The sequence below is a fragment of the Mytilus edulis genome, chromosome 4 (genome assembly GCF_963676685.1).
Source record: "Mytilus edulis chromosome 4, xbMytEdul2.2, whole genome shotgun sequence".
NCBI lineage: Eukaryota > Metazoa > Mollusca > Bivalvia > Mytilida > Mytilidae > Mytilus > Mytilus edulis.
In genome coordinates, this window is record NC_092347.1 from 35,832,220 (window position 1) to 35,859,160 (window position 26,941).

General features: G+C 30.5%; 1 protein-coding gene across 1 annotated transcript; it reads right to left on the bottom strand.

The window, feature by feature from the left end:
• Window positions 1–4,515: 4,515 nt before the first annotated feature.
• Window positions 4,516–26,941, bottom strand: LOC139519619 (interferon-induced helicase C domain-containing protein 1-like). The gene is made up of 16 exons (XM_071311812.1): window positions 26,770–26,941; window positions 25,353–25,481; window positions 23,410–23,757; window positions 22,377–22,433; window positions 20,925–20,965; window positions 20,408–20,540; window positions 19,515–19,682; window positions 18,975–19,063; window positions 18,195–18,443; window positions 17,096–17,258; window positions 14,115–14,213; window positions 11,968–12,128; window positions 11,219–11,360; window positions 10,002–10,238; window positions 7,141–7,308; window positions 4,516–6,342 (listed from the first exon to the last, which is right to left on the bottom strand). Exons 1-16 carry the CDS (start codon window positions 26,867–26,869, stop codon window positions 5,708–5,710), a joined length of 2,919 nt encoding a protein of 972 aa, XP_071167913.1. The 5' UTR covers window positions 26,870–26,941; the 3' UTR covers window positions 4,516–5,707.

Here is a 26,941-nt window from a genome sequence, read left to right on the forward strand (position 1 = left end):
TCTCGTTGTGTTTTACTCCTGCCAATAGGGAGCACCAAGTTTGAAATAAACTTGATGTCTACAACACACTCTTGAAATATTAAATGTAAAATTAAAGATTGACGTTTCAACCTCGATGTTCATGATTGGAACCTTGAAGAAAAACTTATTTTACCCTCACCCTTTTTCAAACAAACTCATATTTTTTTCTATTATTTCCGTTTTAAAGTGTGATGTTTACATAAATATGAGATAGAAATATCATTTGTTTCCTATTTACTATCAATTGTTAGTTTGTTATCAATATCGACCACTAAATGATAACAGATGTATATCTATATGTTATTCAGGTCTCAGACAGGGTATATACTGTGACATTCCCGGCTTAGAGTTTATATCCCCTGAGCCGAAGGCGAAGGGGATATAAGCCCTAAGCCGGGAATGTCACAGTATATACCCTTTCTGAGACCTGAATTACACATATATTACGGATTACCCCTGACTTAATGTTATTTTCCAGTGCAGGTATTTGTTGACAACACATATATATTGAAAAACCCAACCTGATATGTTCGGCATACGTGAAGGATTTTCTAATTTGCTGTTAACATAATTTTATCGTGTATGTAATAATTTATAATAACACTTTTAACATTAAATTTAAGTATTAAAAGTGTAAATTGCGTGATTTTGTATCAAAAATGTATTATTGACTGAAGCACGTCATTATTTTCCCTCTGTGAGCCTCTGACAGTCTGATAGCTTTTGACTACGTCACATAGTAACCGGTGTTATGATGACGTTTTTGAGGTTCCAATTGGGGATAAAAACGTCCTATATACCCCGGCAGTTTCCTGAATATATACTGACATCTCTGTGTTGTTATCCAATCACAAACCTCGACACATTTGTAATCCGTAATAATATCCAGAGACATATGCCTCTGATATATCATAACCGTTATTATCTTTTAATAATTTTCTTATATGTTACCAGCATACGGACTCTCATACGGATTCTATTTAACTTTTTCTTATATATCATAATATATTTATTTTTTAAATTTGACGTGTACCAGCACTAGAATTGTCTATAAGTAACTATATACACTAATAACAAAATATTTATTCAAAAAATTAAACGGGTTCTACCCCAGATATACATGTACATCCTTTAAAACTTGAGAAATAGCTTCGACATTTTTTGTTTCCCGTGTTTCATGGCAATGTTTTGATATATCAAAGTTAATGTAAGATTCTTTTGAGAGGTTTAGCTAGCTTTAAAAGCAGGTTAAATCCACCATTTTCTACATAAGAAAATGCCTGTACCAAGTCAGGAAAATGACAAGTGTTATTCATTCGTTTGATGTGTTTGAGCTTATGATTTTGATATATGCTTATGGACTTTTCTTTTTGAATTTTCCACGGAATTCAGTATTTTTGTGATTTTATACCTTTTTCATTTTCTTCAAGAAACCCCTGTATAAATAATGCATCATAAGAATATAACAAGTCGACAAGAAAAGCTAGGGACACCGTTTTTCCGATAAAAAGGTTAACTTTCTGTTGAATAACGGTTACACGTCCTTCAAACGTTACAGCTTTGTTGTCAATATACATGTACTAACATATTTAATGATGCTAGTTTTACAAATACTCTTGTTTGATTTGTATTTACAAATAGTTGATCCTCGCTATAACAAGATATATATTTATCTACTTTAGTCAATAATTTGTATAGTCTAACTATACAAAGTTTTGCTTTGATTAAACCAGGAACATATATATGTTAGATATTCTGTCCCCTGATTAAACTATGTATTTTAATCCGTCATAAAGGAATCAATTCATGTACCAAGTAAGGAATATGGCAGTTGTTATCCATTCGTTTGATGTGTTTGAGCTTTTGATTTTGCCTTTTGCTTAGGAATTTTTCGTATAGAATTTTCCTCGGAGTTCGGTATTTTTGTTATTTTACATTCCCCCCGATATGACTCATCTTTGTGACTCTCATATTTGATTTAGAACATACTAAAAACGTATATCCAAATTCTATAAAAATCCAAATTATTTCCAAACAATTCCAAAGGACAAACTTCGAAAAACCGTACATGTGTAGGGTTCTATAGATAGGGTCTCCAAACATCAACTTAAACTACCGGTTAACCGGTTAATCAGTCGAACAATTTTTCGAGTAACCGGTTAGTCAAAACTGTGTACAATTTGACAACACTAATTAATATATAGGTATTTCATTTGACCCATTCTTTTAATTCTTCAAATTGTTTTAAATTCGAAAATGCTAAATCAAAATTTTGGTCCGAATCAAGATGCTATATATCTATTACCATTCTTTTTTTACAATTCATAAGGTCGAACAAGAAGAATCAAATACGCCTGAATTTAAAAGTTATATTTGTAGGATTTGTGGCCAATAAAGTTCAAACTATAATTGCTTAGGGCAGTACGTGATGCAAATCGAATCATTTTTTTAAATATATGATTGTATATATATACAGAATACACTATTTTTTCGTCTTGGACCTGTGAATTTTGATAAATCAGATATAATAAGCAAACATTTCGGCACCCCAATGATGTCAGAATGTAAGATAATCACACGTAAGTTCATTTTGTACAATTTCGATATGATCAATAAGCAAAAATCGACAGGAACATAACTCCTAAAATAACAGGCAAAAATTATACATAATCTTTTCTTTGCCTTGTTGTTATTAAAAAAAAAGATCACCCAGCTACTAATAAAAACAACCAATTTGATCCTTTAATCAATGTGTCTAAAACTTGATTAAATATTTCGTCAATTCTCTAATGTTAGGTTAATGAACCATAACGGATTGGATGAGGCCATATAATCACAACAATAGAGATGTGCCAATGCTAATACAACTACATACCCAAATTCATTATATTTACATAAGAGGATCTTCTTAACTGAATTAATCATAACCATTATTGTGTTGCAAAATTTGGCAGATGATAACAAATAATTCGTTTCTATGTATGTTGGCGTTTGCTGTTATTTTTGCACTCCAGTGTTCCTGCTGTTTCTTTGTTTTCCTCTTATATTTAATGTGTTTTCCTCTTAGTTGATGTGTTTTCCTCGGTTTTAATTTGTAACCAGGATTTATTTTCTCTCAATCCATATCTGACTTTTGAACACCGGTATACTGCTGTATAAATTTTTGTTATTTGGAGAATAGTAATATAAAATGGTAAAAACAGAAGAAATGTTTGTAACCAGGATTTGTTTTCTCTCAATCTATTTCTGACTTTTGAACACCAGTAAACTGTTGAATAAATGTTTGTAATTTAGCGATTATTTATATAGAATGGTACAAATAGAAGAAATGTGGTATGTTTGCCAATGAAACAATTATCTACAAAAGACATAAGAACGACCTCGAGGATATAAACAACTACATGCATATATAATTTATTTTTTAAAAGTCAATGAACCCCGATGGAAGTTACAAGGCCAAGTGATCTCTGTGGAAATGGCAATATTAAGCAACTACATACCAAATACAATTGAAATATCATTAATGGATATAGGAAGATGTGGTATGAGTGCCAATGAGACAACTCGATCTCCATCCAAATAACAATTTATAAAAGTAAACCATTATAGGTCAATGTACGGCCTTCAACACGGAGCCTTGGGTCCTATTTAACTTACATATTAATAAGCTTTCAAATAAAACTATGCACAAATGTTTATTCAAAAGATAATGACTGAGGGGCTAGGATCATATAATTTTCGTACAAATGAGATGTGAGATAAGATGTGTATACAAAATATAATTAAGATTGGAGTCTCCTCCGTGCTGAATGGCTCATAGTTATACAGTAGTTAGATAACTTCCACCACCACTTGGTCCCCTATCGAGAGTTCTGTTTGTAGTTGTACAATAAGTTACGTAGACCAATCATTTGTACACTTTTAGACAGTAACAGTTTGTAAGTTAAAAGTTAAATTTTAAACCCTAAGTTAATTTCGATTAACAATGAATTCTTGAAAAATTCAAGAACCTTTATGAGCCCACTCATATTCCCCATACCTACACATTGCCACAGGGAAAACAAAATTTCACCACATTCCTAAGTTCAAATACAGCTCATATCTCATGTTTATATGCATACTACATATTATGTCCTCATTAACTAAAAAGCTAAATGAAATTATGTTGTGTGGTTTCAGAGGATTTGAGATGACAAACTGTTGCAAAAGAATATTTATACCAAAATTTAAGTTCAAAAGGACATGACTACTAGAAATATAAACAACAGACTAGTTCAAAACACCGTGCAAAAAATTAAGACTTAACCAAAAAATAGAGTAATATCTCGTGCTCTAGAAAGGTAAGCAGATCCTATTCCTCGTGTGGTGTCTGTCTTGTTGTTCATATTCGTTCAAATTTTGTTTGAGTATTACTCTCAAACTACATAAAACAAAAGATTGATCTTTATAAACCCAATCAAAAACCATGGATGAAATCAAAAACAATCAGCATAAAAAAAACTGAAACACATTTAATATTGTTTTATCTAAAAGTGCATAACAGTGAATGATCATTTAAAATTTATCAATTAAAGTTTGTCTTACAGGCTGAATGACAACATGATATATTGTGGCAAGATAAAAATGTAAAAACAATTCTACTGTTATATACATGTAAATATTTTCAAATCACTTTGTGCCATAACATATTTACTCAATTCTACTACAATACTACACAAATCCTATAGAATCTATGATTCATGATATTGATATAATTCTTCATTGCTGCTACAAATAAAAATTATTTTGCGTTGAATAATGCTTGTGAACATGCATTAATCACAGAAATCTGTTTGAGTGAATTAAAAAATGACCTTATCATTTGAAGTAATTCATAGGAAAAAAATACAACTTCAAGATTAATGATGTGTGAAAATCCAATTTGATTTGTATTTTATCCTTATTTGTTATCTCCTTCCAATCATGTCCTTTACTTAAACCAACAAATACAGCTTTAAGGTGATGCATGTCTTCGGCATCATTTGGTCTCTGATGGACAATTTCAACTTTATACTTGTTTGGCTTTTAACTATTTGACCTGAGCATCATTGATGAGTCTTACATTTGTATGTAGAAGAAACGTGTGTCTGGCATATGAAATTATAATCCTGGTACCTTTGATAACTATTTATACCATTTGGTCGATGCCACTGCATCCTGAGGGTATCACCAACCCATGCCCAGTAGTCAGCACTTCGGTGTGTGTTGACATGTATATCAATTATATGGTAATTCTTAAAAAATATTTTAGCAAAAGTGTGAATTATTCGAAATACTCAGGATTTTCTTATCCCAGGCAAAGTACCTTAGTAGTATTTGGCACAATTTTTTTGGAATTTAGGTCCTCAACGCTCTTCAACTTTATACTTGTTTGGCTCTCTAACTATTTTTATCTGAGCGTCACTAATGAGTCTTATGTACACAAAATTGTGTCTGGCATATAAAAATATAAGCCTGATACCTTTGATAACTATTCCCACTGGCAATCATACCACATCTTCTAGTTTTTAAAATAACAGTGCAGTAGATTCCAGAATTTTGTCAAAAACTATACGGGGAGGATTCTTCAAGACCATGAGTGTTGTTATTTAAATATTTATATATTTTTTGACTTTGAGCATTGTAAAATTGTAGAATAATGCACACATTATTTACTGTAAATCAATGTCACTTCTGGTGTTGTGGACTTTGGAAAGATCACTTCCAAATCTTTGTGATTGATCTCATCAATAATATATGGAACAAATTTCCAGTTTTTGTATTTTCGTAGTTTATCACCTTCCTTACATAAAAATGCATCAATCTTTAAAAGAGGCACTTCTAAATCGTGTATTAAAAATATTTTCCCTAACTTTTGTGGGCATTTTTTACAATAAATAATGGATTTTCTAATCATCTGATTAATTTTTTCTTCTTTAATATCCTCCTTTTTGACCCTATCTAAAAATTCCCTCTCAGCGGCCACATGATGATTTTGTTTATAAAGTTTTATATTGTCTCCATTTATCTCAGTTTCTTTGCATGTTGCACATACAAGTTTGAAGAAGCCTCTCTTTTTCTGATTTTGTAATTCTCTCAGTTTTCTTTCTTGCTCTTCCTGGTGTTGTAAGTCATTTTTTTGCTCTGTTAATATCATTTTCCTTATTTCCTCTTTTCCTTTCTTTTTCAATTTATCCAGTGCTTTATGCATTACAGCAGCTTTCTCCATACTGACAAGGTCCCTTCTTAGAACAGATTGATCACTTATATAAATAGCCTGACCTCCTGCTTTCCTCGTACGACCTTTAAAAGAATTAATGACAACTCTTAATCATTTATTCTAGTTGTTTCAGTTAACATTTCAAACAGTAATTTGTACCAATTAAATGGAGGTTGTTTTTACTATCAAACTTATGGTATGTGCTTATGTCTGTAGTTTTTACAACTGACCTAGTAAATATCAAATTAAGATTCTATTTGATAATAAATTTGCTTTATTCCATATTGATAAAATTTTAGTAGGTTTTTCTATTTGAATGGGATTTTGAATAAATAAAATTGGGAAAGGAAATGGGGAATGTGTCAAAGCGACAACAACCCGACCAAATAAGCATATTCACCTGCAGAAAAAGTATATTCTCCATGCAAAACGTTGCATGCTTTTACATGCATAATTTTGATATTGTGAAAGACTCAAAAAGACATTTCACCCAATTTCACCATTTTCCCGCCAAAATTTTGGCTTTAGGGCAAATTAATTTTTTTTCCCTTATCGGTGACCTATATCTTTTATTTGCTCATTCTTTGAAGCAATATTTCAGCTTTTTATATTACAGTTTTGGACCAAGTTTCATAGAACGTTTTTTGACATCCCGATAAAAATATGTCAACACCTCTATTTTCCCTATCATTTCATTGAAAAACGATCCCTTTTACATACCTCTTTAAAAGTAATTTTCAGCTTAAATGGTCTGAGACCCCCTATTTATTTTCGACCAATTTGATTCACTCTCTATAAAGATTAAAATAACAAAAAATACGGCACTTCTCACAGAAACTTTGAATAGGCCCAAGCCACCTTAAAACTATGCACTGACTGACCTCTCATCTGTATAATGTTGATTTCATTTCCAGAGTAATTATACTTCATAACAATATTACACTCTGGTACATCAATACCCTCACTTCCAACTGAAGTGGCAACCAATAGCTTTACTTTGTGGCTTCTAAAATCTTCTAATAACTCCTTCTTCTCAGTTTCAGAGAGACCTAAAATTAATATGGTGTAATTAATTACAATATCTAAAAACAATTTCTCTCACACTTTCTTGAATTGATACACCACACTAGTAAGGACAAGTTACTGCCCTGGATTTTTTTTTAATATTGAATGTGTTGCTTTTCTACAGAATATTGCTGTAAACCTCAAACAAATATATGTGTAGTTGTCAAAAGTAATATGATGTGATTCAATGAATGAAGGCAGGTAAATGACATAAAAATCTGTTTTTGGGACAGGACATAATTACTTTATAATAATTTTGGTTTTAGAGAAACTTGACTTTTCAGCCAAAGCAGTATCTAAGTTTTCTAAGATATAAAATCAAATGAATTCTTAGTAAATTGAGTTTCAGAGAAGGATAGATGATTTTTTGAATTGATATAATGAGTGATTATGTGTTATGATCATTTGGCATGATTCATATTTATCACTTATCCTTCAAAATTGAACAATGTATTGTGAAAGAGTGGGGGGTGAAATGTGTTTCTTAATTCAAAATAAACAGATTTCATTAAAGATTGTGTCTCGTACAATTGTATCCATTTAATATCACATTAAAATCAGCACACTATATAAAGTGAACCTCTTTGACAAATAATGATTTTAAGAGTGAACTAACGGCGGTGCGGTGAACTATTTATAATAATTTACACATAAAAAGAGTATTCCCAAATAGGATTTTTGTTAGATATGCAAGAAAAAAACACAAATCTATGACAGTAGCTAGTACTCAATCACTATTTTTTTTTTCAATGATCGTATACAAAATTTTGATTTTAATTTGAAGTTCTAATCCTGAAATCAAAAGCTTAATAAGTTGAAGTTTCACTGGTTATTTCAAATACAAACTCACACTATGATATCAATAGTGAAATGAATCAAACATTTCATGCAGAATGATAGCTATCATAAAATTTATTTGTTTGAAATAGTACTTGCAAGCCTTATGATTTTTGGACATACAATAAAAAGTAAAATCACAAAACTACTCTGAGGAACATCAAAAAAGAAAGTCCCTAATGAAATGGCAAAATCAAAAGCTATCAAGCCACTCATTCAATAAATAATATTATTACACCTCAGTATGTTTTTTTCTATACAAAAAATAATGAAATAGTTGTGCTATTTCATTCCACAGACTATCATGACTATTTGCCAGTCAATAGTTTCAAAGACTATTACCCCATTTAATAGTTTCATCAACATATTTCCCGTACTTTTTCATACTTATTTTTCATTAGACAATAATGACGTCATAAACTTTTCTGCTTGAATTTTTGCACTTGGCAATGTCAACTATGATATCATAAATTTTCAAACTAATATATCACTTACTAAAAGCAATAAAAAAAAGAATAAGAAAATCTTTGCAACACATTTTTAAAGATCTAAAAAAGAGTAAATGTATTCTATGGGTCTGTATTGTATACCCTCATTAATAGGTGTATACAGTTTCCCTCAATAACAACTAGGAACATTAGTTATAAGTTGTTTGTCTTGTTTTGTTGTAATGCAAAAAATAACTTCTGATTTACTTTTTAAAGATTATTTCCCATCTTATGTTTAAACAAGAGTGCACACACTGAAATGTCTCGCCTTCTTTACTAATCATTGAAATTATGTTGATAGTCCTAAGTATAAAGCTTATTACAACTGTCACATAAACTTAACATTAACCAAGATAGCTAAACAAAGACCAATGAACCATGAAAATAAGGTCAAGGTCAGATGAACCATGCCAGGCAGACATGTACAGCTAACAAAGCTTCCATACAACAAATATAGTTGACCTATTACTTATAGTTTTAGTAAGAAAAATAGACCAAAACACAAAAACTTAACACTGTGCAATGAACCGTGCAATTGAGGTCATGGTCAAATAAACCTGCGGGACTGACATATAGATCATAATATATTTCCATACACCAAATATAGTTGACCTTTGGCATATAATATTAGATAAAAAGACCAAAACTTAAAAACTGAACTTTGACCACTGAACCATGAAAATGAGGTCAAGTTCAGATGACATCTGCCCGCTAGACATGTACACCTTACAATCATTCCATACAACAAATATAGTAGACCTATTGCATAAAGTATGAGAAAAACCGACCAAAACACAAAAACTTAACTATAACCACTGAACTATGAAAATGAGGTCAAGGTCAGATGACAGCTGCCAGTTGGACATGTACACCTTCCAGTCCTTCCATACACCAAATATACTAGCCTTATTGCTTATAGTATCTGAGATATGGACTTGACCACCAAAACTTAACCTTGTTCACTGATCCATGAAATGAGGTCGAGGTCAAGTGAAAACTGTCTGACGGGCATGAGGACCTTGCAAGGTACGCACATACCAAATATAGTTACCCTATTACTTATAATAAGAGAAAATTCAACATTACAAAAATTCTGAACTTTTTTTTCAAGTGGTCACTGAACCATGAAAATGAGGTCAAGGACATTGGACATGTGACTGACGGAAACTTCGTAACATGAGGCATCTATATACAAAGTATGAAGCATCCAGGTCTTTCACCTTCTAAAATATAAACCTTTTAAGAAGTTAGCTAACGCCGCCGCCGTAGCCGCCGCCGTTGCCACCGCCGGATCACTATCCCTATGTCGAGCTTTCTGCAACAAAAGTTGCAGGCTCGACAAAAAAACTTACCATCACTTGTTTCAGAAGATTTGGAACCAATGAATGGTTTGACTGGTATATCTATTCCCTCTAGTTTATCATTAAGGTATTCTGCTAGGGACTTCGCAGTTGCCCTCGTCTGTACAAATATCATACCCAGTGAATCTTTACCAGATTCACAATAGAGTTCTTGAAGTTTTTCCTCGATAAGACGTAGGTTTGGATTTGGTTTGATACTTTTCTGATTCTCAAACGTCTTTATAAGCTCTAAAAATACAGGATATTTAATACAAATTGATCTTATATTTATTCTGAACAGTTCATAGTAATAATCAAAATTGAAGTTCATCATATTTTTAGTTTTATCATTTCTATAAGGGAAATACAATTTGAAAAGTGAACCTCTTCTTTTCAAAACAGCTCCATAATAGACTCCTCATGATTGAAATTCCCTAAATTGAACTGTAAGGACAAACATTTTTAATAACAGTTGTTTAATGATAAGGTGTATTATTTTTTTCCTTAAAGAATTATAAAATTAATACACCATAATTCATACCATTGACCTTTCAGTCTTATTTTGTTTACCTATTCTTTCATCACAGTTTTTCCCTTTGAATTTTTGTGGTGCAGTTTCCTAGAGCTAACAAATCAATTATCATAGTTCAGATCACAGCATATAGAAAAGCTATTTGCCTAATTACACTTTTGGAAGACAAAATTTCATAGCAGTACATTTTTGAAGATTCCATGTACACTTACCGGTACTTAAAATTTATCTTTATAGATAACAATTTTCAAGATGTAATAAACATCTGTGAAATTGGCAAAAAACTCCCAAATGGATTGTCTAACATTGTGTTTTTCTGAACATTTCCATAGTAGTTAGACCTTGAACTTTATGCTATAACTGCTTTAAATTTTGAGATATAAAGCCAACTATGTTTCATCTATACCAACAGTAGTCATCTTTGTTGATGAATCAAATTTAAAGATAAATTTTTTAACCTAAATTATCTAAGGAACATTAAGGAAATGTGGGGTAACATTTAACCTAGCAATTTTAGAAAAGATTTACAAAAACCATAAGATGATAGACAGACAACATTAACACCAATACTAAATGAATGCAATAGACCAGGTGTGCTAAAAACAATAATTAATTTTATGATTTCAAACATGCCCCCTAAACAAAGAGAAACTATAGATGACTATTAACTGGTAAGAAGAGTATGTGTCAACTTAACCTTTTTCAAACTTAAGCAGTTTTCTCTCTATTGGTATCAATTTATCTGGCTGCTGATTCTCCTCAATGTATTTTTTATTCAGAAACTGGACAACATGTTCAACATTCATCAGATAATTTATATCAAGGGCTTCATGGAGTATCTGAAAAAAAGGTTTAGTATGTTTAACTATTAAGAAAACCAATATTGAGACTGAACTGGTTTAACTGCATGCAATTGATTGAGGTAACAGATCAAATATCAAAATCATTCCCTTCAATAGGAGCCAAGAAAAGTTTGACATAAATTGTGATTGTACAATGTATGTTGTAAAATTTCACACTATCAACAAACAGGAGATGAAAATATTGCTTACTATCATAACTTGCTTTATCTCAACATTATCAAGCTGAAGACCAAATATTAAATCAATCCATTTAATAGAAGCCAAGGAAACTTTGATGAAATGTACAATGATTGTCTGACGCAAGTTTTATTGAAGATGGACGGACAGAGTCAAGCTCCTGATAGACCTGCCACCACCTTTAGTAACAGGTAACAAGAATTTTGTTTTTCTTTTTTTCAAGATGTTCTATTTTAGATTTTATAGTAAAAAAATATTAATCATCGTAAATACCAATGTAAAATATATAATAAAGAAGAACACTTTATCCCACTTAGTTGCAAGAGGCATAATAACAAACTACCTCTATTACAATTAAGAGTAGATAAATTATAACTGTTTGAGAACTAAAAGAAATAATTCTTACACCAAGGTGGGTTAGACAACATATCATTTCTCTTCCACTGTCCTTTGGCAGCGTAGTATCACACATGATCTGATTCCTCAGTTTAATGATTGATCCCAGATAAGTCTTGGAAAGGTATTCTCCGCCTGGCAAATTTTGACGGGTGTTCAATACTCCTTTTCCTGTGATAAAACCAATCAATAATTTTAAGTGAGTAGATTGTTTCTTCCATTGATTTGTATAATTCATATTTCTAATTGGTGTATTCCTTATTAATTGAATAAGTAAATTGATAAAAAAATATGTTTTAACTATAGAAATCTATAAATCTTATAACAAATAACTAACCACAGGATCCTAATTTTCATGGTCCAGTTGTTTTTTCAGGGTAAAAAGATACGATCCATATAAACTTTTTTTCTTTTTTCAAATGAACTCAAGAGTAATAAATTTAGCAATGTAGTAAGATCTTCGAATATTGTATGTAATGGTACTATATATAACATTGCTTTATTTTAAATAGTTTAATACATAACCATGCATGTATTGTACAAATAAAGACATCAACACATATGTTCCTACATATGCTTCTATTCTTGAGTTGGCATTGTACAAAGTCATGCTTTTCTCAGACTCACTTATGATGTCTTTTCACTTAATCCTTTGGAGGTGTTCTATCATTGCCTTATAAGTCTGATGAACTTAAATTATCTTGAAATTTTAACTTTTAACTAGCTTTCAGCACCTGTGAGTACTCTTAGATCATACTTAGACCACAGTTTTTTAATTTGTTGGTTTACGGATTTTCTCCATGAAAAAGTCGGGTCGGTCAGTCAGGAAAAAAAAATCTTTCAAGACAGAAAAATTTCGAGAGAAAAATATGGATTATGCCAAAAAATTGTATATTTCACCTTTCTAATAATATGTTTGTTATGCTATTTTGTTATCATCTCTTAAATTTTAGTTGAAATATTATGTCCAGCTGTCATAAACTTCACACGAAATTGTCTAATAATTTCCCGTAAAAAAGGGGGGTGCACAGACAAAGACGAAATTAAATCAAGTCACAAACAATAAAGACAGATTCGCGTAACTCTTAATCAATTCCAGAAAACTTGGTGAATAATGATCTTCAAGCACGAAAACTGATAGAGAAAAAAGTGTAACGTCGTACGAAAATAAGTTAGTTTCAACACACGTGTCAAAAGCGTAATAGACTCGTCCACTGGAAATATGAAACACTTTGAATATCGGGTTAATCTGTTGTCATGCATTCCTGTTTTTATCCAAATGGATGATATTTTTTTTCATTATCTATGAAACAAAAAAAATCAAATGATTTGTTAATATTCAGTACTTTTAACTTGATGTCTTAAACTTCCACCTGTCCACATTTGGACAAGTCTATTTCTATGAAAAGATGCATCTTACGGACTGGTGACAAATAAGGGAAACAAACTTATTGTGTAATTGGTTTTAAACACAGGTTTCGTTCCACAAAATTATTTGCGCAAACGACATTTCAAGGTCAGTTATAATTGATTTGTCTATTTTTAGAAACGTAAACTGGAAGTTTTATTTTTTACAACAGAAAGTATGAACAATTCTGTTAGTGATTAATGCATTTCATTTCATAAAAAAGAATATTTTAATTATTTTTCAGGGATAATGCATTAGTTAGGGTCGGTGGTAATAAAAAAAAAGCATGAAAAGTCAATTTTATCTTTATTCTAGAAATCGGCAAAAATTGGGTCGGCGAATCCGTAAACCAACAAATTAAAAAATCCTGGCCTTAGTGTTGTTTGTATTTTTGTTAATTTTTTTGTGTTTAGTAGGGATCTAAAGCCCTTTCGTGATTTTTATTTTCTTCTTATGTTGTCTTAAAATTGTTATGAATATCATTGTTACAGGGAGGGTCCCAAGTCAGGAATCTGTAATCAAGTGGTTTTCATTGGTTGATGTCTGCCACATTAATTTGTATAAATCAGTTCATTGACTTTCTCTTTTGAATTACGTCACATTTGTCATACTGAGAACTTTTATAACTTAATATACAGAATAACACAATGATATTTACACAAGTATTTATAAAAATAACTGACATTATCTTTTTTGATTTCATCTATCTATAGAAAGAAGCAATTAATAAAACATTAAAACTATATTACCTTTCATAGTTCCTTCGTATATTGTCTCTACTTTTTTCATTTCTCCTTCAATGATTTTTTTACAAGGGTCTTCATAACACACTTCCATTTTTACATGTTCTGAAAAAAATTCATTACAAAATTAGTGATTTGTTATGAGAGGTTGCAAGGATTTTATATCAAGAAAATCATTCATACCAAAACCAATGTGATGGCAAGAATAAGATAAGAACATCTTAAATATATAGTCCTTGTACATATAAAACTAAGGTCATCAATTTTAGAGAACTTAGTAATAATAATCTTGAAACATTTTTTCTTATTATTTTTTTTATAAATTGTTTTATTCATTGGATTGACCCATTTTTGTTATCCTTATTTTCATCTATTGAATAATTTACCTGTTAAATTTTATAAAAGTTTCATTTGGAATAATTTTCCCACAGTCAATCTACTCGATCTCATATATATACAAATACAAATTTGTTCTCAAACAATGGTGAATACAACAGTGTAAGTAAGTAAAGTAAGTAAAGTAGGTAAGTAAATTTTATTTAGAGTCAGCATATATATATACAAAATAACAGACAAAACATGAGCTCTGGTGAGCTCTTTAACCGTGTTTGTGTTTATAATTATATCAATATTTTTATGTTTGTGTTTATTACGTCTTTCCACTTTTCTGTGGAAAGACCTATTGTTTTTTTCTGTTTTTTTTTTTTTTTCTTCTGCCAAATTTTGTTCTTGCGATAAACATTTGTTTCGCAATATGTCGCTTAGATATTTGGTATATGATATCGAACAGTTTATGCGCTTTTGAAATTTACCCTGCGTAACCGAATACTTTTCTTTGTAGGAGTTATCTCCCAAACACTGTTTTCCTTGTGATCACAACTCCTTCGCAACCGTAAAAGATTACGACAAAGGAGCAGGTTCGATAAGATCCTAAAATGGCCTTCTATTTTACCTCAAATTTCAAATTAGGATTAATTGACCAATATCACAAGGAATCATAGCTAATACATTGACTAGATAGGAAATAAGCTTATTTGTTGAAAAATTACGTTCCTGCGTTCTACTGATGACGTCACAGACAGTACTCATTTTGATTTCCCACGAAAAATCAATGAAAATTGGTAAATTTTGCATTGATTATTGAACAGGAAACATAGAGCGCATACGTCGACAAAAAAGATTTTTGAACACAATGTTTGTAATGACATTTCACATGTTTAACTTGAATATTTAGTTTGTCGTCGCCTGTGCTCTATGTTTCCTGGTCCCAAATTTGGTTGAAATCTGGCCAATTTTGTCAAATTTCGTCAAAATCTCTTATTTTGACCTATTTTGGATGTACAAATCAACGCTTTAAAATAAATCTTTGACGCAAATAGTTAAATTTTACTTTCTAACATGTCTTTAAGACAATTTCAAACATATTTTATCTTGTACAATTCAATTTTATAATCGGGGCTAAATATGGCCCTTACCGAACTTACTCCTTTATTTTATAAAATTGCTCGTTATATCCTTCTCATGATTTGTCCAATTTCGACCGAAGCAATATGAACGCTCCATATGAGAGTTATTTCCCTTTTTGTATCTGAAATTTTGAAATGTATTTTAAACTGGAACACCATAAGTGATAGAGACCTAGGATCTTTTGATTTGAGGTCCTTGGTCCAAAAAAATGAAAATTAGGTCAAGGTCAAAGGTCAAGGTCATATTCTAATTTTTGAATTTGTCTTATTTTCACTCATTTTCATTAACCTTATAAGATATCGACAAATTATTTTGTATAAATTGTTAGTTGCAACATGTGGTAACTAAATAATTTTAGTTGAAAGGGTGCGTAAACAATGAATGGGAGTTTTAGCCCCTATCATATCTTAAATTATGTTTAAAGTGATATCACTTATTAACCATACATATAAGAGACTAGGGTCTTATGATTTGAAATCCTCAATTTGTGACCTTGAAATTAAGGTCAAGGTCATAGGTTAATTTGACGTTCTAGATTTTGACCGTTGCTTTAAATTCATATCTATACATCATAAAGCCATATGAACTGACATTTTAGACTGATTTTTTATATTTTAATATCAAAATAGATATAAACTGGTGGAAAGGCCTTCAATTGTTCTCTGAACAATTGGTTTTTAATTAATATAATATCTGCTTGAGGTTTACAAAAGAGTATGTGAATTTAGGCCCATTTTTGCATAAAAAAATCAAGTTTTATAAACTATTTATAACCTGCTCCTTAATCAATACATTATAATCAAACAATATGAATGAAATGCACAGGATTGTAGATGTTTTTTTGTGATGAATGAAGAAAACTGCTAAATTCAAGCATTTTCCATCTATCTTGAGGAAACATCAGAAGTAGACAAAGAAACAACAAGATAATTTAAAAGAAGATTTGTAAATATCTCTTTACACAATATTGCTAAATATAAAGATGTTTCATGTTCAAATATATTTTCAATAAAAAATAAATTGAACAGATGATGTAAAAAAGGAAATTTTATGAACTATAAAAATTTCTTCAGCATTTGTTGCCATAATAGCTGGATAAACGTGAGATGTGTTTTTATTTTCTGAACAACTTGTATCTTAATATAGTTAGAAAATTCAAAAACATGTATGCCTACTTTTTGACTGGCAACATTATTTGACCAAATAGGGTCTTAATGCCCCTTTATCCTTTCTATGCTTATATCTTCCTCAAACATAGTTAGTATGTTGGAAAATTGTCAAATAGCCTCACATTTTGTTCTATCATTATAACAACTGAACTTTTAGTGGTAATAATGTAAAAATGCAGTGAATGAATTTCATAATTCAAACAGGTGAAACAGCATGGCTGATGGCAGTTCCATGTCATATTTAACAGTTGGTCACTTATAAAAGCCCACATGTTTTGTCTAATGCAGGTCTAACAGAGAGGTGGTAATATCCATTAGAAGTCACTGAAACTAATTATTCTTTACACATACCTTCAGTGGGAATAGCCACAAATTTCTTCATCTCTTCTTTATTTGCCTCCACTGTGGAGATTTCATGCACATCTAGGTTACTGAAGATCTTGATCATGTGTGCTATAGCACCATCTTCTGTGGTAGCTGGACCAACTCCTATAGATGCTGTCAATCCAACAATCTAAACAAGGGTAAGACTTCAGAATTAGTTCTTTAATATTTAATCCAATCGAAATCTAGTTTTGTAAGTAACACAATACTGGTAATGTATTTAAAACAAGAATGTGTCCCAAGTACACGGATGCCCCAAACGCACTATCATTTTCTATGTTCAGTGGACCGTGAAATTAGGGTCAAAACTTTAATTTGGTATTAAAATTAGAAAGATCATATCATAGGGAACATGTGTACTAAGTTTCAAGTTGATTAGACTTCAACTTCATCAAAAACTACCTTGACCAAAAACTTTCACCTGTAGCGGACGGAAGAACAGATGCACAGACGGATGGACGAACGGAGGCACAGACCAGAAAACATAATGCACCTCTACTAGGTGGGGCATAAAAACTTTTAATAGCTGACTATGCGGTATGAAGGCCATACGGTAACCTATAGTTGTTAATTTCTGTGTCATTTTGGTATCTTGTGGAGAGTTGTCTCGTTGGCAATCATACCACATCTTCTTTTTTATATTGGTTGTTTTGTGAATAAAAATACAAACAGGTTTTTCAATACTGGTAATAACTCTTATTCCTCTGACTCCCTTAGTGCCAGTAACTGTCAGAAAGTTTTTTTTTATTATTCTTTCACAGAAATTCTGATGGCAAAATACTCTTTTACATAGAGGTTTAAAAAAAGATAGTTTCAGTATCATAGACTGAGTTTTTATCTCCTCTGGGTTATCAAATTAAAAAGGTTAACTTATGTACCAATTTTGACATCATATATACTAAATACAAATTCCTTTAATTGTCTAATACTAATCTTTTCTTCTACATGACTTAAATTTTCACTTCCTGTCTTTGACAAGTGCCCTACATATGAAATACTTAGACCACTGGCTGTTTGAATTAAACTCAAAATTATTACTATACATGACATTACTACAAATACTTACCTGTGGTAGAGGAATATCTTTATTATTGTGCTTAGTTTTTATATATTTTCTCATTAAGTTGTTGTAAGGTTCCCCTTTAGCTGTATGATGGCACTCGTCTAAGATCAAAAGTGTGAACTCTGGTATTCTTGTGTCTCCTTTTTCTATGTTGTTAATCAGAATTTGTGGGGTGAAGAAAAATACATCATAAAGTTCCATTAATTTCTTTAGAGGGACTGTTGACTTCTCATCTTTATTAATAATGTAAACCTGAAAATTAAAGAGGTCAAGTGTTTAATTCAAGCACCCCAGCTGGTTTACCCTAGCTGGTTAAACCAGCTGACTTATTTAAGGATATGTGTAAATCATGGTTAACTTTTTAGAAAGGCTATGCCATTCTAACAATTTCTGGCTTAATATATTCTTATTTGATACTACAAACTAAAGCATTGACATGTTTTTGTAACAGTTTGAGTGGAAATGACATGACAGACTGTTTTTCTTTTTCTTTTTTTATCATTTAAATAATTTCCTACTGAGATATCACAAATACATTATATTACTTGATGAGATTCTATAAATATTAGAGACTCTTTTGAGCCAATATCTTATGTTTGAGTAACCTTTTAATTCATTGCATTCCTAGAATTGCAGAACTTAAAGTCTTGAAAATGTATCCTAGCTTTCTCAAACTCAAGCAGTCCCATAAAAAATGGCCACTTTAATGAAATTCATTGATAAATAGTATCTTTTCAAACAAATGTATGTTTAAGGAGCTCATTTCAAGTAAAAGTAACTTGCCTTTTTCTCTCCAAGAAAATTTTTAAATAATGTATACTGCTGTTGTACCAATGGGTTTGTTCTGGCCATAAATGCAACTTTTGGTGATTCTACAAAAGACATGATTCAAATCATAAGCTGATGTTTATAGTTTATATATGAGAAGCCTTTAATCTAACATTCAATAGCAGTTTGCACAAAAATAAGTCTCAAAAGAACAAAAGGCCTGTATTGCCAGTCTGCTTATGAGAACCTTTAATAAGCATGATATGTAGTTGTGTCTTATGTTGGTACTTGCTGAAAATTTTTGCAATTTTCACTTTTAACATAGTTCCTAAAATTTTTGAGAAACAGTGAAAACAGCAAAAAGAAAACCCAGTATACATTTGAAATAGGTTCATAATGTTGGAGTTTCTACAGATTTCCTGACAGTTTGACAAAGTCAACTTTAACCACAGACTTCTGAATGTAGAAATGCTTTGTCTTGTTTCTGTGACAAGATATGTCACAAGTGCATTAAAACTGTATTAGGATTTGATCTAACTATCAACTTTAAAGTACCTTTACTGTTTAGATGTTCCTGTACTATATGCAGAGCAACCCATGTTTTACCAGAACCAGTATCAGCACATATCACAGTGTTTTTACCAGTCAAAGCTTTTTCTGCCAATTCAAGTTGATATTTACGTAAATTGATCTCCTTTGGCTTAGAAAACTCCTTTTCAGAACCTATAAGATATAAAATGTACCCAGTTACAAATATTGTCTATATAGAGTTATAAAGTAGTCCCAAAAGCTAACTTTTATTTATGAGATGCAATTTATTTTAGTAAATACAATTTGTTTATTTCATTTAAAACTGTAGAGTAACTTTTTAAATTTATTTTTTAGACAAATTCAATTATTTGATTGATCAATCAGTAACTTAATTGATAGTTAATCTAGTTATATATTTTGATCAAACAAAATCTTTTAAATTTTTTTGTTTCAAGTTTTAAAAATCTGTCATGATTTAAAGCAAAATCAAAGTTATAATAATAATTACTCAATATTAGAAAAAAATCAATATGTGAAGCATTCTGATATTTTTAATGATAGGAATAAACAATTTAAATTGAATATTCAAGAGTTAAACAAAATAAAACAATTCAAGAAATTTCCAATTACGATGAGACATTACATAAAATTAGATACTACCGTACTGTTGAAAAAGTCAATAACTATAGAAGGTATAAGTACAGGATTCCAGTAATGTATTTCTATAGATTACCCTAGCCGTATTTGGCAAAACTTTTCAGAATTTTGGGTACTTTATGCTCTTCATTTTTGTACATTATTTTTGTCTTTTTAACTTTTTGATTCAAGCATGACTAATGAGTCTTTTGTACTAAGACAAAACAGGTGTCTGGCGTACACAAATTAAATCCTGATCTCTATGATGATTTTATTGTTACCTTCTTTCATATATTTTTCTTCTTCATAATCAGAATCCAGTCCATCTTTATCTCCATCTTCAGCCAGACCTACAGCACTTAGTTGATCTGATAGCACTTCTTCATCATCATTGACCTGTACTGGTGTCACAACCTATAAAGTAAAGATAATAATGTGTGCATGATTTTTTTCATTTTGCATATATTTTTTATTTATCATTGTTTCAAATGACTGAGCACTGAAATCATCCAGAGAAACCCTTTAAGCTTAAGTTTTGATGATAAAAATTAAAAAAATCAGCATAAAAAATTCACAAAACAAAAGTCATTTTAACCTACCGGTACTCAGGATATGAAACATAAATCATTTTAATACAAATGAATGCTAAATTGAATGATCCCCTCTGTTGCAGTTTGTGAGAAATTGACCCATATACTAAACATGCTAAATACTGATTATAGTTACTGTCTGACAACACAAAAATGTGATCTTTATATACTTTTACATCATCTAAATTTGTCTAAGATAAACACATACCGTTTTTACAGCAGTTTGGTCATCAGAGGTTCTGTTATAAACTGAAAAATAAATAATTCATATATTAAAAACAAACATAACTTTCAAAAAGAACATACTTTGTGGTTGGTTGTCCTTGGAAACTTGACTATGTCTTTCTTATTGGACTACTTGGTTTCTTTACTAATATGAATGGCAATTTATGTCTAAACTTTTAATCGTCCGTACAATATACCCAATGATAGATATTTTCAACAATGCCAGCATTTATCTTGACAAAATATCCTGCTGTAAAACTAGATATTTGTGACAAAATAAACGAGAATCCATCAGAACTTCATGTAACACCAAAATTTTAGATAAAGGACCATGATTTTAAAATATCACATCATAATTTACAAAATGAGTTAAATGACAAATTGGATGACTTCTCCTTTCCTATTGTAAATTGTCCTATTTTTTATGGTGAAATTCTATTGGATATTTTTTACGAAGTGTACATCTTGAAACTAGGATGATGAGCACAAATTACAGTAACATTTCATGATAGAATGTCTTTACTTTTAAAAACAATTTTACAGCTGAAATACAGATATATTTTCTTTTTTTAAAATTCAATCTTATTTAATATCAGATGTATAGGCATTAGTTGTGAATACAGTATCATTCAAAGTAATTCAAAACAATGTGCTTTATAGCAGTGCTTGAATGATGTGGTAAACGGTAATGCCAGGTTATCTTATCAGGGGGTGAAAAATAACTCTACATATTTAAATGAATACAAAGTCCCTTTTTCATTGAAATCTTACTGAAATAACCTTTTAAGAACATGAAGAAGGTGATGCAGATACATCATTCAAAAAGAAATTTCATCATATAAAACAACTTTAGATGTTAACTGATGCATCAAAACAAAACCTTAAACAATCAGTTGAACAAAAAAATATTATGGTGTAAAACTAACAGAGATGGAGCATTTATGATTGAATACTAAATAACATAAAACAGCTGAGAACAATTTAAGAAACAAATGTTACAAATTATGCAAAGAAAAATAAACTACTAGGGATTAATTTATTTTCTTGAAAAGAGGAAAATTTGTACTTTCATGGTTATTAGATTTTATGGTTTTTCCAAAGTTTACATGTACATTTGTATACCAGTCTTTTACAAATGTATATTCTTTGTTGATTACAGTATTTTTCTCGCTGGGTTGTAGACCCACTGGTGGCCTTCTACTGTTTTCTGTTTTTTTTGGTCAGGTTGTTATCTTTTTGACACATTCCCCATTTCCATTCTCAATTTTATTCCTTGAACATTTAAATTTGTTGTTTACATTTACCAACAAAGCCCACAGAAGTTGGTAACCCATGATTAAAAATAAATCCACAGTATCAGTTATGTGACTTTAAAATGTAATGTAGTAGTCAATCGAAGTTGTATATCATATATCATGTATAATAGACTTCTCACTTTCTACATCTTCATTTTGCTGTGAACCAACAGTAACACCAGTCCTCTCAAGTTCTTCTGAAATTCAAGAATTTCAATATCAATAATCTGGTAACTTTCATAGTCTCAATAAAATATTTTAGTTTCATACAGGAAACTTTTATAATGGATGGTAATGTTCCTTTGGACTCCTCATAAGGTACGGTTTGTTATAACATCATGCAGTTTCTGTAGCTACTATTAAAGGAATGTAATCTGAATATGTCTAACTGGTAAATTATTTATAGTCAGCGATCCTGTTAACACAAATTACTTGAAAATGTTACTAAATCTATTCATATATACCATGTATTCAAAGATTTGAAAAATGGAATTTTAGCTGTACCTCTCATCAAATCCTAATTTTTACTGTGATGTTGTTTATCGAGCAAACAATTTTAGAAAAAAATCCATTTAAACTCATGTCAGATCCTTATAAACTTATTCTTTATGGTTATAGAAATTAAGTAAGATCTATGGATACTATTTTTATAAGTTCTAACATTAAATTGAGTAAAATCTTTGGATATTATTTTTATAAGTTCTAACATTACAGATGGCTGTTAGACAGACAGAGACAGAGTGCAAATAGATGTTTGGCAGCCAAAAGTAACTTTGAGTAAACCAAAAGAAGCTTTCCATCAATAGTTTATAACAAGAATATGTCCACAGAACACACATGCCCCATCCACACTATCATTTTCTATGTTCAGTAGGAAACATGTGTACTAAGTTTCAAGTTGATTGGACTTCAACTTCATCAAAAACTATCTCAACCAAAAACTTTATTTAAAGTGAAGCGGGACAGACGGACAGACAAACAGACAGAGAGACAGGTGGACGAACGGACGCACAGACCAGAAAAAAATAATGCCCATAAATAGGGCATAAAAATTAATGTGGAAAGACCTTCAACATGTTCAATTGTTCTCGCCATTAGGGTCAGGTAAGCTAAAAAAAAGATTCAATCAATAAGAGTTAAACCTGCATAAATTTAAAGACTTCTGTACAATACCTGGTGTTGCTCCTGGATCCATCTTAGCTTTTAAATCTTCTCTTCCAGATTCTTTCAAAGCTTCCAAAAACAGACTTGGCCAATCATCCCTTCGTCTTTGCATTAAGAAAAACAGTTCTTGAACTGCTTGAAATTTTCCATTAGAATTATATTCTGATCGTATAGTCTCCATATCACTCAGTTCAATGCATTTATTCTGGTATAAAACCCCACAGACATCTAATGGTTCTATTCTTTCAAGAAGATCTCCCTTCATATAACAAATTAAAAATTCATAGTAATCCTGACAAAACTTGTCTCCCCTGTCTGGATATTCTTTATTAATAAGATCAATGAATCTCTGATAACCTGAAGTAAAATAATATAAAGATTGTCAATTTTCATGAATTTTAAAACCAGCAATAAATTGATAAATGTATGTTTTGTCAAAATCTGAGAACTATGTACATGTATTTTGGTAGGCAACCAATAATGTTTTACACAGGGAATATCATAGTCAGAAATACTTGAAGTAGTAAATATTAATATACTTATATAAGTAAATTTGTAGGATACTTATTCAAGTGCATTTTATTAACTTGTATAGGTAAATTATTTTATGGACTAATTTATGTCCCTTAGACATTCAGAATTTTTAACTTATAAACACAAGTAACAGTTTTTTACTTATACAAGTAAAAAAGGTCATACTTCTTTTCTTGAACTTATCTGGATTTCTTTGCTCTTATAGAGTTTTTAATAGTCTGTCCTTTGCAGATGTCTTAATTAATCATTTAAGGAGGGGTATAAAAATTTCAGAAAAAAATTAAACATTTTTTTTCTTTACAAATTTTTTTACAAATTTAAATAATTACTACATTTGTTTCTTACTTTATCATATGGTACAAAATTCATTCAAAAAAATCAATTCGTTTTGGCCCCAGATGACTTTTAAATGTATATATCATTAAAAAAAGGTCCAAATTATCTTCCTTTTGGTGCAAAAATGCCATTTTTTAGCCTTAAAATTGAAATATCTTTCTCAACTCATCGGTGACCTATATTTTTTATTATTATTTTCAAAAAAGCTTTACCTAAACTAAACTATTGTAAAATTTGAGCGATTTCTGTAATTAATTTCGTTTTTTTCTCTCGATATTACCTCTATTTCTCCTATCACATGTATCAGTTCAACAGAAATAAGTACCTTTACGAAAATGTATGCTTCCTTCGCAGGCAGATTGTGAGCGTAAATGAACGGTGACCCCATTTGTTATTTTATTTTTCTATTAAGTATAACGCTCATTTATAGAAAAAATATAGCGAAATCCTACATTAAGAAAAAAATCGATTTAGACCCGTAAGCCAACTTCAGTGCAACTTCATGGACAACAAAAATCTCATTTGTCTATCATCTTTAGAATACTGATCATTTACAAGCCCTCAAGGGGCAATTTATGAAGGCCTTGCACAAAAACTTTTAAAGATCTTTGCACAATTAGTTTCTTTGTTGAGTCAATGAGATGAAACATTGAACTCTAATAAAAAAAATGATGAGCTAACCTGAGAAAAACTGGTTAAAGACTTGTTTTTTTACATCTGAAAATTTTAGAATTTTAGGGATTGTAAAAAAACTGACTTATACAAGTTAATTTTTGAGAAAACTGAGGGAGATTATTCAAACAGTATAATTAATTTATTTCATGTATTTATACAAGCATATCATTATTTACTTCTTGTACAAGTGGTACCCTTGACTGCATGCCATATTAGAATTACAAATTTTATCTTAATATCAATATTCATTGAAATCCTAGCAAACAAAGATGTTTACATATAAATCATTTACTTTTTTTTTTTACTATTTTGAATGCATATTTTAATTCTATAATTTTTTTGAACTTAATTTGAGAATGATTATTTTCAAAGGCAAAACAAAAAAGTAGTCATATCTTCAACCTTACCTCCATCAGATAAAGCCACTACAAATTTCTCTGTTAAGTTTTCATTTACAGATACTGCATTTATCAGTATTGCAACAGCTTCTGTTCGACTTCTTTTTTCATTTTCACGAACTTTTTCTTGGAGTTCCACTGCAAATGAATATAGAAAATTAATCTACTATAGTACAGTTTCTGAGTTTTGCATTTCTAATGATCATGGTGATTGCTTTATAGGCCTTTTATTATGAATGCAAGTAGGTTATTTCTTGTTTTTTTTTATTTTTACTTTGAACATTTTACTGTATTGATGCAAATGAGGCCAAAACAAAAATATAGATTGTTTTCTGCCAGTGCAACCTTTAAAAAATTTCGTGCAATTCATGCTTATAGACCCTAACACATTTACGGTATTGCACATCCAGATTGAGCAGTAGCTGTTCAAGTCCAGATCATTTCCCTCATATATTGTCCATGCAAGTATTTTTGAAATATTATTTTACCTTAAACCTATTTTTTCTGCAATGAGGCAAAATAGTTTTTGACTGACAATCATCTGCATGCATCACAAACTATGTAATGCGTAGATAATAAATCTGACACAAAAAAAAACACCAAATAAATGGGGAATGTGTCCATGGGACTCATAGATGTTTCCCACGTGCTTGACTATCATATAAAGTTATAAACATGATAAAGGGGTATAACAATGATCGATCATGATGATAACTGAAAGGTGGTAATAGTACGTGTCCAAATTTGTACATTTTTTTTTGGTACTTGATCTGAGTTTTGTGGTAACAACAATTGTGTATTAGTTTTATAACATTTGATAGAGTCAAACTTAAGTAAAAGACAGTGGCGGATCAAGAAATTTTCATAAGTGGGGGCCCACTGACTGACCTAAGAGGGGGCCCGCTCCAGTCATGCTTCAGTGATTCCCTATATAAGCAACCAAATTTTTTCCCAAATCCGCCTCTGAAAGAACAGAAACGAATAATATCGCGACTGGCTGACATTTTCAAAAATGCAAGTTAAGTACCAAAAAAAAATGATGTGTTATATTAAGGTATATAGGATTTTTTTTCTGAGACAAGTGCCTGTGATCTGAGGCAACTATATAACACATAGCCATCTCACATGTCTCAGATCCCAACACACCTTTAAAAATGTGCACTTTGGATGTTAAACTTTAAATCATGTTAATTTAATTTATTAAACATAAATATTGACAAGATAATTATAATTTGTCAAATGCAAATAACTGTTTTACATATCTATACAATACTAATAAATATCTATTAATAGTCTTTTAATTTATTATGGTAAAAGGCATATATATATATATATACAAATTTAAATTATGTCAGTGTTGAATGTAAACAAATTAATTTGTGTTAGGCTAATTATGGATTGTCAAAATGTATCATTATAGTTTCACCTGACAAGCCCTGTATATTGAAAAGTACATCAGTAGGCTTTAGAAATTTTTGAAACTCTGGCAACAAGAATTTGATTCTTTCTCGTAAATCGCTTTCCATGTTGTGGTGGAATGTGAATATTTCCAGAAATCCCCATCTACTTTCACTTTAGTTCTTCTCCTTGTTGTGTGT

Coding starts and splice junctions, on each gene's coding strand:
- LOC139519619 (XM_071311812.1), bottom strand. CDS start 26,869: ATGGAAAGCGATTTACGAGAAAGAATCAAATTCTTGTTGCCAGAGTTT. Junction 20,541..20,924: donor ACCAAACTGCTGTAAAAACG/GTATGTGTTTAT, acceptor TTTACTTTATAG/GTTGTGACACCAGTACAGGT. Junction 19,064..19,514: donor GGAACATCTAAACAGTAAAG/GTACTTTAAAGT, acceptor TGTCTTTTGTAG/AATCACCAAAAGTTGCATTT.